The 15,295-nt window shown below is 44.4% G+C and overlaps 1 protein-coding gene and 1 long non-coding RNA gene across 2 annotated transcripts; one reads left to right on the top strand and one right to left on the bottom strand.

Annotated features, from left to right (window-relative positions):
• The first annotated feature begins 77 nt into the window (after positions 1–77).
• Positions 78–9,205, top strand: LOC121085784. The gene is made up of 2 exons (XR_005827188.1): positions 78–582; positions 8,465–9,205. It is a non-coding gene; the product is annotated as an uncharacterized LOC121085784 (long non-coding RNA).
• Positions 950–14,809, bottom strand: STX12 (syntaxin 12). The gene is made up of 9 exons (XM_040588772.1): positions 14,622–14,809; positions 11,670–11,739; positions 9,654–9,753; positions 7,683–7,820; positions 6,754–6,797; positions 4,716–4,821; positions 4,179–4,251; positions 3,925–4,007; positions 950–2,414 (listed from the first exon to the last, which is right to left on the bottom strand). Exons 1-9 carry the CDS (start codon positions 14,731–14,733, stop codon positions 2,322–2,324), a joined length of 819 nt encoding a protein of 272 aa, XP_040444706.1. The 5' UTR covers positions 14,734–14,809; the 3' UTR covers positions 950–2,321.
• Between the last annotated feature and the right edge of the window lie 486 nt (positions 14,810–15,295).

The following is a 15,295-nucleotide window of genomic DNA, read 5'->3' as shown; positions in this document are numbered from 1 at the left end:
GCTCGGCACCCGCCCGAGCCGGGGCAGGGGCCGGGGAAGGGGCCGGAGCCGGGGCCGGGACGCGCGGCGCCGGCTGCTCCCGCGATCCCCACGCTGCTGCGGGAGCGGAGAGTGCTGACGGGGGCGCCACAGCGGGCAATAACCGGACGCACCGTCCGTCCGGTAACGGGGCGCCAGACCCCGCTGGGCGGGCGCTCCAGCCGGCTCCTGCACAGCAGCCAGCCCGGCCACGCACCGCTACGGGGACGGGCAGCCGAGCTCACCCCGAGCGGAAAGCCGCGTTTCTCCGGGATCGTCCCGTTGAGCCGGGGCTGCCCGGCAGCGACAGCCGGCACCAGCGAGTGTCTGGCGGTGATTTTTCACGCTCGGGTCCATCAGCGATGGCTGCTGTTAAAACCCGCTCCTGCAGCAGCTCCACTGCCCTGTTCCATGATGTAAAGACAGAGGAGAAAGGAGTCAAGTGGTTACAGCAGTCCCCAGTCCCACCAGCTGGACGGGGTCTCCATGCCAGTGTCCCGAGGACAGACGGGCCAGAGCCCCCACAAACGCTGCGCCCAGGCTCCCCGTTAGCGTGTTGAGGAGGTAAGCGCGTCCGCTTCACATGGAGGTGTCACACACACCCCCCGCAGCAGGCAGCGCACAGAGAAGCAGGCTCGACCATTTAGGAGAAATATTTCAAATAAGGAGGAGAACACGCAGTTCCCTTCTTTCAAGTCAGATTTTGCTGTGATTTTCTGGGATCAGCTGTCGTACAGGGCTCTGCACAGGAGTTTTGCGTATTTCCACATGAAAGTAATCCAGCGTTTTCAGCCAGTTTAATTCTTAAGAACTGGGGACCACAGAACTGGAAGAAACACTGCTATTGCTGATGTAAAGTCTTCTACCTTGCTTCGGAGGGAACTGCAAATGTACCCGTGCCGACGTCTAAAATGCAAAACAAGCTCTGACATAGGATTTTAAAAGTATTTATTGATGGTTATTAGATGGAATGATGACGCAATAGTGCAAACCACTGTGCAATTGGGAGAACACACTCCCTTCCCAGCTTTCACATTTACTTTACTATACAGGAGACATGGAATAAGGATTAAATACAAAATGGGTCAGAATGCTGCATTTACCATACTCCACTGGGCTTTGGACAGATTACTGTTCCCTCAGTGCATGTCAGTTCAGAACTACATTGAAATGGGGAGTGGCTGCTATGTTCTGTCCAGCTCTACTAGCTAGACAGTTGGAACCAGGGATCTTTTTCATTTGCACACACATCCTCCTCAGTCTGAAAAACCTAGCACTTCACTCAGCCAGTTTCTGTACTTTGTCTCATCAAAAATGGAAAACACCAGATGTTAACAAGCCACACATAATATTTACTATACACTACAAGGGAGCTTCAAGGTACTTCTTCAGAAGCAAAATTTCAGCTAATATTCATCTATCTGGCTAGCCTGTAAACTTAGGTGCCCACTTCCTCATCTTGGCGTGATTTTCTCCCAGGAAGCTTCTAAACGCAATCAGGAGCAAGCAGCTAAACTCTGTATTTCTAGTGCTTCAGAGTCAGCATTGGAAGGGATTTGTCCAATAATAAACCACCAGCTAGTTTTGCTAAGGAAGTTGCATTGTTAGATTCTAAGTCAAAGAACATCCTGTCCTCAAATGATGCACTTTGGAATAAAACAACCCCAACTACACTCAAAAAAACTAAACAACACAGTTACGAGTCTCAAGGCTAAACTGACCAGCACGCAGTGGTTCCAACCATCATCCATGCCTACTTCTCCTTGCCTTTCAAATCTGTAACATCTTTCTCTTCAAGAGAATCTAGAACCACAGCCACTTGGAGACTAATAAAACCATTGGGCAGATACTGGAGACTTTAGAAACTGCTGAATTAAGGTAATGTGAACTGGGTGTTGTGCCATCTTTGAATGTCATTCTTATTGCAGTCCAACAAAATTACCTATACAAATAACATGTTACAAGTTTTGCCACTTATCAAAAACATGACATCTCCAATTATTGATCGCACTTCAGCATACAGTTGGGACAGGGAATAATACATTACAGAAAGCAAAACCACAAGATTTTAGTTACATAAAACAATATAATTTGTATATAAACTGATAAATACTGTCTCCATGGTTTACTAATTCCAAATACTAGTTATCTGCACATTAGTTGCTAATATCTATTACTAGAAGTAGTTCCAGCTTGTGCTCTCTCAGGGTGGTCAATTCATTTCCAAGACTAGTCAGCCTGTTTGCTTAGAGGGGAAAAAAAAAAAATATCTCAGCAGTAGGACTGGGTTCCACGTGAAGATTTCATTTTATTGACCCCCAGATAATGAGTCCTATGATTATGGAAGCCACAGCAAGACCAAGAATCAGGATACAGATCTTCTTACGGGATTTCTTCTAATAAAAGAATCAAAAGAAAAAAAATAATCCACTGACACCAGGAACAGATGACAAGAGGAAAAAGCAAGTCTACCGGTTAATGTTACTAACTTGGGCGAACTAGAGCACTTGATACCCATGCTTATTCAAGAGAAGTAACAAGTGTAGTCTGAACACTTTTACATGTTCCTTAAACTGCATGATCCTACAGATAAAAGTTAGTTCTCAGAGCACAGTGGTCTGAGATGCAGTCAGGTCAAAACACAACAAGTTTTGCTTCTCTTAATGAAAATGCACTTCAAGTGCATTCACTAAGGAATATTTACTTCAAGTTGGCTACAAAAAGAGAACTTGACAACACCTACTGCATACTTTTCATCCTAACAGACAACACCATGGCTTCAAAGGTAAGCCAAACATCTCTGGCTATTTAGATCTTCCGGGTAAGACTAACAAAACTGCTAAGCAGTTCTTCGATACAATCTCCCCTTGCCCACTTGTGGTTGGTGTGGAAATAGTATTGCATTTCTACAGTTTAAACTATTTCATATACAGTTAATGTACTTGGATTTTACAGCTTTGATCACTTTATTCATCATAGGAAACTACAGTCTGTCCATACACACCATTTTTAACTTGGTATTGTCAGTATTTGAGCATAGTTATATCTAATTACTTCCTTCTCCATCCAGAAAAACACATCCAACACATGTCCAATAGCTCCCAAACTTAGATTTATAACATACCTCAAAACTTTGTAAAGGAAGCCAGAGAGAGAGAGAATACTACTAAATGCTGCCAGATTGTAAAAGCTACTTTCCCTCCCCTGTGGTAAACAGCACTGGGGTTTTATTGCCTTCTAGTACCTTCCCACCCAAGAGCTTGAAAGAGTGCAATTTTTATCTTGTGTGGAAACCTGAAGTCCCAGCAGTGAAACTCTGTGTGGGACTGACAGAAGCAGAACCCTTAATTTCTTCACAGAACCTGGACCTACAGGGACAATAATGAAAGGAACCTACAGAAAGCAGCAGCGAGAACCACCGCAAGAGATTTGATGGGACAGGGAGGACAGACTACAGGACAGAAACATAGCAGTTTGAAAGAAGGGTGCTGCAAATGCTGGTCACCAGAAGTCCCAAGTCCGGACAAGGATTTTTGCACATCAACATCAGTGTCTTGGCTGATACATTTACAAAATGGATACAATGTGAGAATTTGTTCTTGTTTAGCTGTCCTGCTAACTCCTGAGAACAGCAAAGACAGCTGAACACTTACAGTTGCTGAGCACACCTACATGAAGGAACAGAGTGACTATATATCCTCTGAAGTAACAAGCTAATTTCAATGCTGTGTTTTTGATACAAGTGCTTTATCTATTCCTGGCAGCACAATTTTGAGCAAGTGCCAACTTGCACAAGCTGTTTTTAATAACTTGTTTGGTGTGCTGCAGTCCTCAGTATGTCTTGTTATGCTGGTTCCATTATTGCTCCACTGTACACTGACAATAATGCAAGCATACAAAATTTACCTGATAATAGGCAGCTCTCTGTAACTGCTCACTGGCTCTTTCCACATGGACTTCTGCACTTTCCACATTTGCCTCTATACTATCTATGGAAAAATAAGAGAACCCATTGTAAAATATTTCAGAGCTTCAGTGTGTAAAAAAACCCCAACTTGAAATACAATACTTTTTCTACAAAATACTGGAAAATTCAATCTATGGAGGCAAAATGTGTAATCGAACTAAGAAGAAACTTCCCATTATCCAAACACACTTACCAATCATATCTCCTTGGTCATGAATCATCATGGCTAAATCCTTAAATATCTGATTGACATCCAAAATGTCTGCCTGAAGACAACAGTTTGACAAGTTATAACAAACATTGGTTAGAATTTTTCTAATCCTCATTGTTAGTACCTCTTCTGACCATTGTTCAAAGTGTCAGAATACCATCATTCACGGACTGAGGTGACTTGATGCTACAGTCTGTGGAATCTGGGATTAGCACAGGAGCTACATTTCTGCTACTGAATATGGTTTCATCACACTAGCAATTAGCACAGTGTGGAATTGAGATCATTGTCACATGGGTTGCTCCTACCATCTCTGAAGGACCACCAGTCAACACTGAAGGAAAATATACCTAGTCTCCTTGAACAGGAGCAGGGAGATTGATCTTGGCATCAATCCTCTCTACAAGGAACTCTGTTCCTCCACCTGCAGTTCTCCTCAGCCCATCCCATTAGTTAGCACTGCATGACTTCTGTGGTTTATCTCCCAATACTGTTAACTGTGCAGGATCTACTGGTCACCTCTAATTGCCTGATTGCTGTTTCTCTTTCTTTAATGAGTTCAAGGTCCTGTTCAGTTATTGCCACATCTTCTTCCTGAGATTGCATTTGATTCCAATCTTCACCACTGGAAAGAGATGGAAAGAAAGTACAATTCTTCCTGAGTAGAGGTACTTCCACGCTCCATTTCTAGCAAAGTGCCAGTGAGTTAAAGCTGAAAAGCTTCCTAGAGGACAACCCCCAGGTTCCTGGCCCTGCAGCTGTATACAGATACAGGACTGATTTGTGACAACAGTTACAGGTTGGAACAACTGAAAAAAAGGATAGATCAGGAAAAGGGAAGAAACTGGAAAGCAGTTATATGCATACAGTACTCTGCTCTAGGATGTGAAGTTATCTACACCATTACAGAAGAAACTTCCTTATTTCAATTCTGCTTTCCTTTTTTTTTTTTTTTAATTTTAAATACCTGTACCTTTCTTCCCTCTCACCATTCCCCAAAAAGACAGAAATCAGGGTGAGAGTTTTGATAGAGAGTAGCCAGCAAGCACAACATTATTAGAACAAGAGAACACCTGACAAGCATCTGGGTTCAAAGATTCTCACCTGCTACCCGGCACTTGGAGATAAGAATAAAGTGGTTTACTGTTTTAATTTATTAGTCTAGTAATAACTTCAAATTAAATCACACATCAATAGAGATGTTAAAAAAACAAGTAACTGCATCCCAGTCTACCTCTCTCCTGAAGAGCTGGTTCTTTGTAATTGCTGCACAAGTTACACCAATTGTAGTGAAGGCAGTACCTATAACACAAGGCAATCTATACGTTCAGCATAGAAAGTTCTTCAAGGGCAGTATCTTCCTTTTCTCAACAAAGAAGTGTGCTGGAAAGCACTGTAACATTCCAGTATCAGTTATACAACACTAAATAGTAAGTTTTAAAGTCTCCAAGTGCCAAAAGAAATTAAGATAAGCTACATGACTAGGTCAGACACAGCTGACCATTCCAGCAATTCAGCTCTGAGATGACAGTGGAGTTTTTAGATATTTAAGACAGAAGTTTCTGACATGTAGCACTGAAGAACTTCAGCTGGGGAGTAGCTGCTGTGTGCCACTACCTCTCACTGAGCTAGGAGCCTCTGCATAAGCAGGAACCTGTCTGGTTCCCCTTGCTTTAGTGTGCAAGGCCTTCAAACTCAACACAGCCTCTGTATAACTGAACAGCCTGGGGTTTTCACTCACTCCTGACTCAGTATGTGAAAGCACAGGGCTAATGAAGGGAATGCACACCAAGCAGCTGATCAGATGAAGCCTGCTTTGCAGAGGGAGGATGTACAGGTGAGACGTGCAAGCTAAGTCGCTTGATTTAGAAAGTTAAAAGGATTTATACAGATAGGGTCAATAGATTTCATCCCAAACTTACAAACAGTAGAAACTGACACAGAAATTACAAATGCTTCTGAAGAGTCCTGAGTTCTCTTTACCACACTGTAAAGTTGATATAACACTTCACAAACCTATCTACTATGCAGGCATACTTACTGCAGAGTCAATAAAACTATCTGACAGGTAACAGTAACGCTGCCTCGTTGTGCGTGTTCTAGGATTAGTTTGCCAGTGCATAACATCCAGGACTTCTGAATTTAAGGCAGCCTCATCCACTACTTTGTAATAGCTCCAAACGGGCTGCTAGAGAACACTCAAACCCACGAAATATACAGCTCTTTGTGGAAAGAGCCACAGTGAGGGAAATACTGTCTGGTAATCTTGTGCTCACAGTCCAGAAAACCAGGAACTCCAACTGCCACATGCTAGGGACTTTCCTATTCCCCTCAGGGCAGTAATCACACAATCTACATTTAAAGAGGATAAAATACTGTCATATGCAGTCAATTTTTTTATATTGTACATTACCAGTACTATAATAACTGCATTTCAAATCTTTTTGCTTTACATTCAGCTAGCATAGCCTGCCCCAAGTTACAATAACATACTTAAACAAAAAGTTTAGTTATACTGAGTTAAAAGTACAACATTAAGAGTACAAGAAGCTGTTACCTATCAAATGAAACAAGCTGCTCTTCTCTGAACCGCTCATCAGCCTGGAAGAGATAAATGAGTTACTAGTCTTGCAGACTACCAGGACCATTTGCAAAATCAACAGCAATATGTTGAAGACACAGGCATGTACTGTCCAGAAGAGTTCTTCGTGAATGCCACTGTCACTTCAACTTTCAGATTTAACGTTGGTTAATTAAGCTTAGATTTAGATTATTCTTTAGATTTAATTTTTAGATTAATCTTTTTCTCTGCAAATCAGAGTGATCAAAAGCAACTAGTCCATTTACTCAGATCAAATGTCATTGTTTGTCACTTCCTTTCTTAACTTGCAGCAAAAAAATTCAGAGCATAATCCAACAGATAAATGTGCTCCCTTGTAGAAATTAAGAATGCATACTTAACGCAAAGCCCCAAGACAAGGGGAGAAAAATGCTTCCACTGGCCTTTTTATTATGAATTCTTAGTAGCCACAAGGGTTTGTCAAAATATAATAAGAAGGTTCGAATGTACATTGCAGATATTAGCAGGACAGAAGCGATAAGAAAATAAAGAAACTGTGAAATTTAAGATGTAATGTAAGGTGTAATAAGCTTCCACATGACTTTTTAAATTTTATATTCTATGGCTGATGTCAAGCAAAGAGCAACATGCAATCTTTGCTATTAATTATACCTTGACTTCCCATCTCATCCTCCACAACAGTTGAAGCTACCAGGATCCCTTCCCTCCTCCACTAACATCAACAAGGAGCACGCTGAAATGAGTGCCTACTCGCAACATCTGGAATGACAAAACTAATGCACTGAGCCCTCATCTACACTCAGTAGTGTGTCAGCAGACAGTTATGAAGGTGGTAGGCAAGTACAAGATCTCTCAAAAAGACTTGCAGTTCACTATATCAATACAAAATTCCTATAAATACTTACAGAGATACGGGAGCCAGCTCTTGCCCTTGCTACAGTCTCTTTTTCCTTCTCTGACACTCGCCTCTGTATTGCCTGGAAGTTATTTAAGGCTGCAGTGAAGTCATTCATTAAACGTTCTTTCTGGAACCTCTGTTGGCGCTAAAGAAACAAAAACAAGTGTTCAGGTATTTCCATTCATGACAATGTAACAGGCTGTCAGAAAACCCATCATCATAATAATAATGATGACAATGAATGCTGGCTTTCAAGTGATCTTTTGGTTCCAACATTCTGGGGCACTGGAGAGAACAAAAAACCCACTGTATTTTAACTCGTTATACCAAACGCTGTACACTGCACAAAACTGTTCTGCAATAAGCAATAAGGTTCTCCAATTTCAACCTAGTTTCAAGTCTGAAGTAGAGTCGTCTTCTACACCATTACTGGAATGTGATTTGAATAAAAGTAATCTACCACATTTAATTATGTACCTTCTGGATACCTACAATGCCTTTACCCTCCATTCCTCTACTTAGCCAATCTGGTAGTACTTAACTTTCTGTTGTCCTGATAAGACAACCTCCTTAACTTTCTTACAAATACAGGAAGCTCCGCACTTGCAGAACCAATGACAACACCCATTACTGCAGTTTCAAAAGCTGTCTCTCCCAGACAGTCCCCACACTGCAAGCCTGCTGTTATTTGATTAGAGAATATCCTCTAATAGTCCTGATAGCCATTTCAGTTTATCTTTTCTCCAAATACATTAGTTGTTAATACTCCTTTTCATCCTCATTTTACAGTATCAACTTATTTGGCCTCCACGGAATGGCTCCTTCGAGTGTTGTGAAACCACAGTTACGGGAAACAAGAAGCTGTGAAAAAGCTTATCCCAAGTACACTCAATACTCTTGTCAGTTCTTATGTTTTTCATTAGAGAGATTTCCAACAGCTGTCTCAAATTGCAGGCTTTCCAGTATTATAATCCTTCAATGAGTCTGTATCAACTCAACAGCCATTTTGAGGAAATAAATGTTTTCAATTAATTTTTTCTATAATAAGCCACTACAGCGGCCTCATAATACACTGTAGCTTCCGTCTGAGCTGTCTGAAAACAACAACCCTTCTGCCCAAGGAGGTCCTCAGCATGCTGATGCCAGCTCCTGCAGATTTTGACTGGACTGCTCCAACAGGCTTCACTAGGTTTCAAAAGTCTCTGCTGCATTTGGTGAGATGTGTGTGACAGGATTTTGTTCACCAGAGGGAGATCAACTGAAAAATATTTGCTGAACAAGCAAGCAAAGCATGGCCATGCTTACAACTGGCATACAAACCTTTAAATAAAGAATTAGACTAAGACATCTGCTGACCCATATCCACCGATCAGCCCGCAACAGTCTCACAAAGGCAGATATATCAATAATGTGGTAGTGATTTAAAGTAGAGTAAGAAAACGCCAACAGCAGAGGACTGTCCCTTCCCATAGGGAGGGGGAGCTCTAAAAGAATATTTGACAAGAGATAAAGTCATAATCATTGCCTCACTACATTTTGCTTTATTCAAATGCGAGCGTTTCCCCCCTTCTAATAAATCACATGTAAGGGAAAGCTTTTATGGCATGATCGGATTTCATACTGACATGCAGTTTGGTACAAGTTCTTATCCTAGAATGCTGCCTCGCATCACCAAGCACTTTGTAAACAATATTGTTTTTCAGAAATTTAATCAGAAAACCAGCATTGCATACTCTGCTCTCCCCAAACACTTAGGGCTTCCTACTGTCATGGGAGTTACACCTACTGCCACTGGGAAACATCGTTTCCCCAGCGTCATCCGTGTAGCCAGCCGAATGTGTTTCCCTACCTCAACAACATTCTTCATTGCAGAAGGCTGCTGTCTTCGCCTGAGCCAACTCAAGCCTTGTGAGGCTGTAGTCTAGTTTCATGAAACGAGTGACTTAAAAATACTTCCAAACAAATCCTGCGTGCATACCTGTTCAGAAGCAGACAGAGGAAGCGGCAGAGATCCCAACTCCTTTAGATATTCATTGGTCTCTTTGGCAAGGCGGTTTGCAGAATGCTGTAGCTGTTGTCTGAAATAAAGGTTCAAAAGCAGTTACACAAGCTTCTACTGAAAAAGCTGTCTCCAAGCATTTCAGTTTCCAAAATAATAACCAAGTCGGGGTTCTGAGATAACACATCGTTTTCCTTTTGGTTTTCTCCTTTCACCCTAATGGAACAGAGATGGACTTTTAGCTTTTACCAGCAACTTGACTCTGGACTATGTTTTTAAAAAAGATTCAAAGTTCTGTGCTCCCTGCTCACTAGTATGATTCAGTAGTTTTAAAAATATGTTTTTCTCCAATGGCATAAGAGAGACGAATTCAAGGGAAAGACAACTTTATTTAATGAACATAATCACTCTTTCAGGGTGAATTCCTTGTGGTACCAATAGGTAACTAAATGTTGCCTTGACAACCACTGTCTGCATTGGTTAAATGTACATTTGATAAAAGTACAGAGACTCAGAGATATTAAATTCTTACATTTATGTGAAAATTAATGGTCAGAGAGTCAGATTATCCAGCTTCTACTGTGGGAAATGCAAGGCTTTCCCTTGAGCCTTCATGCTTTCCAGCAATGTTGCAATTCAAAGCTATTGTTGCAAAGGATTTAGTGCGCCAGCACCTTAATTAGGACCACAATACAGAAAGACATCAGTTACATCAAACTTAATGTAAAGACATCATCTTGTACATCAAAGATGCAGTTTATTTGAAAGAATGCTAGTGCTTCACAGAGAACAAACTGCAAATTTTTTTGGCAGCCATATGCACAAAAAACTAATGCTGTAAACCAGGAAGACTCAAAATACTAAACCAAGAACCAATTTTTTTGGCATTCAATGGATAATGACTAAGTGCAAGTCACCTCTTCAGCCCAACAGATAAAAAAATTGAAGCATTCAGGCTGCATTACTGTGTAAGTTGACCTGCAATATGTGAGCTGACTAAACCACCAATGCATTTTTGTATTAAATTTGTATGGCAGCGGGAGTGCAACCACTCTCACCTGAAAAACGAGGGCCATTTCTACAATGAAATTAAACAGAAAGACATGTTTGGTCACCAGTGATGAGCTCGTTAATCTACCAGTTACATACAGATCAAGTCAACTGAACAGCTCAGGCAAACAAATACCTTTCTCTCCCAAATAGGCTCGGATCTCATCCTTCAAGTGTAGCGTATGTAGCTATCACAAGTTATTAACTTATCCCATAAAAAAATGGGGAAGTTGCGTATTCAGAGGTTCAAGGTACAGTCACATGAAGAGATAATGTGAGAACTTACTTTCAGGTTTTCTTTTATGACTCCAGAAATTGCTCTTCTCATAACCTGCTGTTTATGCTTTACAAGTTTGTAAAAGACGCACAGACATGCAGGCAGTTCAGTCTCTCTAGGATTCAGTTTGGACTATGCCTGTTTAAATGTCTTCTACATTGTCCCCACGGGGACGTTATTCTTTTGAAACAATATGCGGCATTTTGTCTGCCAGATAAGATTGCTAATCTTCCTAGCACCTAAATCCATCATACATGCTACTTTTTCATTAATCATGAGTCTTTTCCTTGCTGTTTTCCCTTATTGCCCTTATGGGATGACAGAGTACCTAGTATGGCATTCATTTCTCCTAGACCACAAGTGCAGCTACTATGGCTAGTCCTCAGAGTACAGCTAACGCATGGCTGACGTACAACTACCCTTTTTAAATAAATTATACCATTTATAACCATTCCCATTGAGCCCTTTTGATGGCTTCTCCAAAGTCCTGCAGAAACACCTTAATGCATCCAGTAAACTACTTAACACATCCAGCCATTTTTGGTTTGTAGGATCGTATTACATTTATCTAATAAAGCATCTCCCCAAACCAAGTAACCCAGTTCCTCCAAGAATACAGACAGGAGTGAAGGAGTACCTATATAAATGTTAGCTCATTTAATACTTACAAGTTCTCCTGAAGCTTGCTGGAATCCTGCTTGGTTCCCAGCTGGCTCATCAAGTTCTTTATTTGAGCAGCTGAAGATAAAGAGATCACAAGATGAGTTAGTATGACAAAGTCTAGTGTATTTTATTCCTTCTTGGATGTAATCTTGTAGCTTTCCCCAAAGGACTTCTCTCAATGTTTGACTTAAGCTGGTAAAGCAACGCTTACATTTTTTGCTTCAAATTCAAAGTGCATTTTAAGCATCCTCATTTAGACAGGATCCAGCCTAACAGACTAACTTTCAGTTAAGAAAGTGATAAGGCATACATACCCCGAAGACAAGTACGTGAGGCTAAAGCTTTGCATGCCCCTCTTCCCCAATCTTTTTAGACCAACTAACATAGCTGTTTGTTTCTACCAGTCTCACTATTTCTCTATCTTACGCTATTGCTGCTGTAGAACAACTTCACTACACTGTGTTGACACTTTCATATATCCTAAAGTTACTTAAATGGTAAGTGCTCTGTTAAAAAAAATAATTAAGAAAAAGCCAAGGGTTGCCATCAGTTAAAAAAAAAAATAAATCAGAGTTCTACCACTCACGATAACCTAAACCTTTTGTGATACAGCCACAAAAAATCTTTCAAGAACAGCAGATAGCAATGGTGCACTTCACAGTTAGTTTGCATCAATGTGAAATCATGTTGTAGGGAGAAGAGCTATTCTAGCCCTCTATCGATCATGAAATCATGCCATACTGTCAAGCACTGAGAGAGGCAAGACCAAGGAAAATCAACTTAATATAGTTCTATAGGCAGCTGAATTGAGTTGAAATACGCCATGCATTTAACAAGAGCTACTTCCGAGTCAGCGACATCCTAGTGGTCTAATTTCTGCTTTCAGTCTGGAACAAGCCACTTCAGCTGGTTAAATATGTTGCTGAGGAAACGTCATATTCCTACAACAGCCACTTCTTCCAAAGTTATGTCCAATGGCTTATAACAATGGCAGATCAGCTAAAGCTGCAATATGATTTAATCAGTAATTAGGCAAGTATTCTAGCTTTTGCATCCAGTGAGAATATTCTGAGTATTCTAGACTTCTATTAACTCATACAGCGAGGAGTTATTAACTCCTTATACACTGGAGCTGAACATGGCTTCTAGCAAGCAAGACTGCATATATTTCACAGCTGTCTGCCACAGGAAGGTCAGAAAAGTTCATAGTCAAGTTAAGCTGACAAATGGCACACAGACCACACTCTGGGTGGGGGTATCAAGGACTTCACAAATGGCATTTGTGCTATTATGTCTAGATACTCTGTGATGCATTTTTTTCCCCCTCCATTGGGGGAGATTCTTGAGCGAGTCCCATTTCCATGCCAGGGATCCTGGTTTTTGTCCTGGCCTGAGCCAGGCTCAGCAGTTCACTATGCTTAGTTTATCTCAGCCAACAGTAACACACAGAGCCGACACAAAATGAGAGCAAAGTGTCTGGGAGGCCAAAGGGAAGGAGCTGGAGCTCTTTATCTTTATTGTTTGGATAGTGGGTACACATACCAACATAAAGAGGCCCTTGGTCAACAGCTTTCAGTCTCCAATCCCTCTCAATTTTAGGATGTAAAGCCTTCCATATACTGTTTTTCACTTAAAATTACTTAAAACATTTAAGAATCCTCTCTAGATGCTTAGGTAACCTAACAGTCTTGCAAGCAAGTTTTACCAGCTCAAGTCACCAGTTCTCTGTACATTTTGTGTGAAATGCTAACTCTACAGAGTCTCCCAAGAGGAGCGAACAATAGTCAGCAGTGTCCACTGCTTGCTTGCTGTTTTCCAGCTAGGGAATTAAGAGAGAAATGAGGACAGGCTTAAGGCTTCCACATCTCTTCTCCTCCTAGGCCTGAATGGAAAGCTTTTATAAAATGGGTAAAGTTAATTACCGTAACATTAAGTCAGATGTTCTGTGTGTTCCCACCCACCTTGACAAAACTGTAAGGCTATTTGTTTCATTTGAGGTAAGCACTGCACTGAGATAGGAGGGCTGTTGGTCACGAGACAGTGGAGTCTTGTCCTATGAGAAAGAGAAGCTGAGCTACTTACAAGGGGAGGCTCACAGAAGTCCTGTGGAAGGGAGGTGGGGTGTAAAGAAAAAAAATAGTAAAAAAAAAAAAAAGAAAACTCCCAGATGACCCGTGTTATTTGGTGAACTTAGAAGCAATTCAACTAGCCTATACCAAGAGGAAATGAACGTGACTGAGCAAAAGCAAAGCAGTTCCACCAACGTTAGTAGTTTCGTATGATGGAACTGGAGGTCACCAGCTTTCAGAGGAACCATCTTCAGCTGACCTCGCCCCTAAAAAAACCTGCACGGCCACTCGGACAATCGATGGGTTCTTTAGCAAGGGCAGTACCCCTCGGAAGGGGCTGTATCAAAGGCTCTTTTGGAAATGACTCTGTAAGCAGCGTTTCAGCGATCAATACTAGGATTTCAACGATTAGCTTACGATACCGGTAACTTCTCTACCGTCAACCATACGACCAAGAACTGCACCAGCACCGGCCTGGCGGCAGCGCCGGCCTGCGGGGCGCCCCCCGGTGCAGGGAGCGGGGGCGACTGAACACCAGCCCTGCGGGACCTCCGCGGCAGCGGCTCCCCCGGCCCCCCACCTCCCCCGGCCCCCGCCTCCCCAGCGGGCAGCCGGCCCCGGCACGGGCGGCAGGAATACCGCACCCGGCGGCCGCCGCGCCTACCGCGCCCCGGCCGGCAGGTGGGCTGCGAGCCGCAGCGCACGGAGGAGGCCCGGCGGCCGGTCGCCGTGTGCCCGCGGGGCAGCCGGACCCCCCCGCCCGGGCCAGCCCTCAGCCCGCCCGGCACGGCCCCGGCGCAGGCCCCGCGGACCCCCCCGCCGCAGCCCCTCACAGGGCGCTGCCGGGCCGCGCCGCGCCGCCCCCTCCCCCGGGCCGGCCGCACTCACTGTACTGCGCGATGCGCTGCACGTTGGCGCTGCATGTCTGGATGATGCCGCCGAAGTCCCGCGGCGGCGCCGGCGCCCCGGGACGCCCGGGGTCCAGTGGCCCGTACGACATGGCCGGGGCGGGAGGCGGCGCGACTCCGCCGGGCCCAGCTGGCTGACAGACGCCGCCGGCCGCGCAGGCGCTGCTGAGGGAGCGACCGCAGGGGGCGAGGCGCGGCCCTGGCGCATGCGCGCGGGCACGGCCGGGACTGCGCGGCCAACACGGCAGCGGCGCCCCGCCCCGCGCGATGCCGGCCTCCGGGCCCGGCGGCGGGAAGGGGGGCACGGCGCTGGGGGGGCGGGACGCGGCGCTGGGGGGGCGGGACGCGGCGCTGGGGGGGCGGGACGCGGCGCTGGGGGGGCGGGACGCGGCGCTGAGGGGGCGGGACGCGGCGCTGGGGGAGCAGGACGCGGCGCTGGGGGGGGCGGGACGCGGCGCTGGAGGGGGCGGGACGCGGCGCTGGGGGGGCGGGACGCGGCGCTGGCTGGAGCGCCCGGCTCTGGGGGAGCGGGACGCGGCGCTGGGGGGGGCGGGACGCGGCGCTGAGGGGGCGGGACGCGGCGCTGGCGGGAGCGCCCGGCTCTGGGGGAGCGGGACGCGGCGCTGAGGGGGCGGGACGCGGGGCTGAGGGGGC

This window comes from Falco naumanni, chromosome 3, assembly GCF_017639655.2.
Source record: "Falco naumanni isolate bFalNau1 chromosome 3, bFalNau1.pat, whole genome shotgun sequence".
Taxonomy (NCBI): domain Eukaryota; kingdom Metazoa; phylum Chordata; class Aves; order Falconiformes; family Falconidae; genus Falco; species Falco naumanni.
Note: the sequence above shows the minus strand (reverse complement) of the source record. Positions and strands in the feature narration are given on the sequence as shown.

Excerpts from the sequence above, each read along its gene's own strand:
- STX12 (XM_040588772.1), bottom strand. The coding sequence starts at position 14,733 with ATGTCGTACGGGCCACTGGACCCCGGGCGTCCCGGGGCGCCGGCGCCG. Across the intron at positions 7,821-9,653 it reads CTCTGTCTGCTTCTGAACAG|CGCCAACAGAGGTTCCAGAA; the intron begins GTATGCACGCAG and ends TTGTTTCTTTAG. Across the intron at positions 4,008-4,178 it reads TGACCAAGGAGATATGATTG|ATAGTATAGAGGCAAATGTG; the intron begins GTAAGTGTGTTT and ends ATTTTTCCATAG.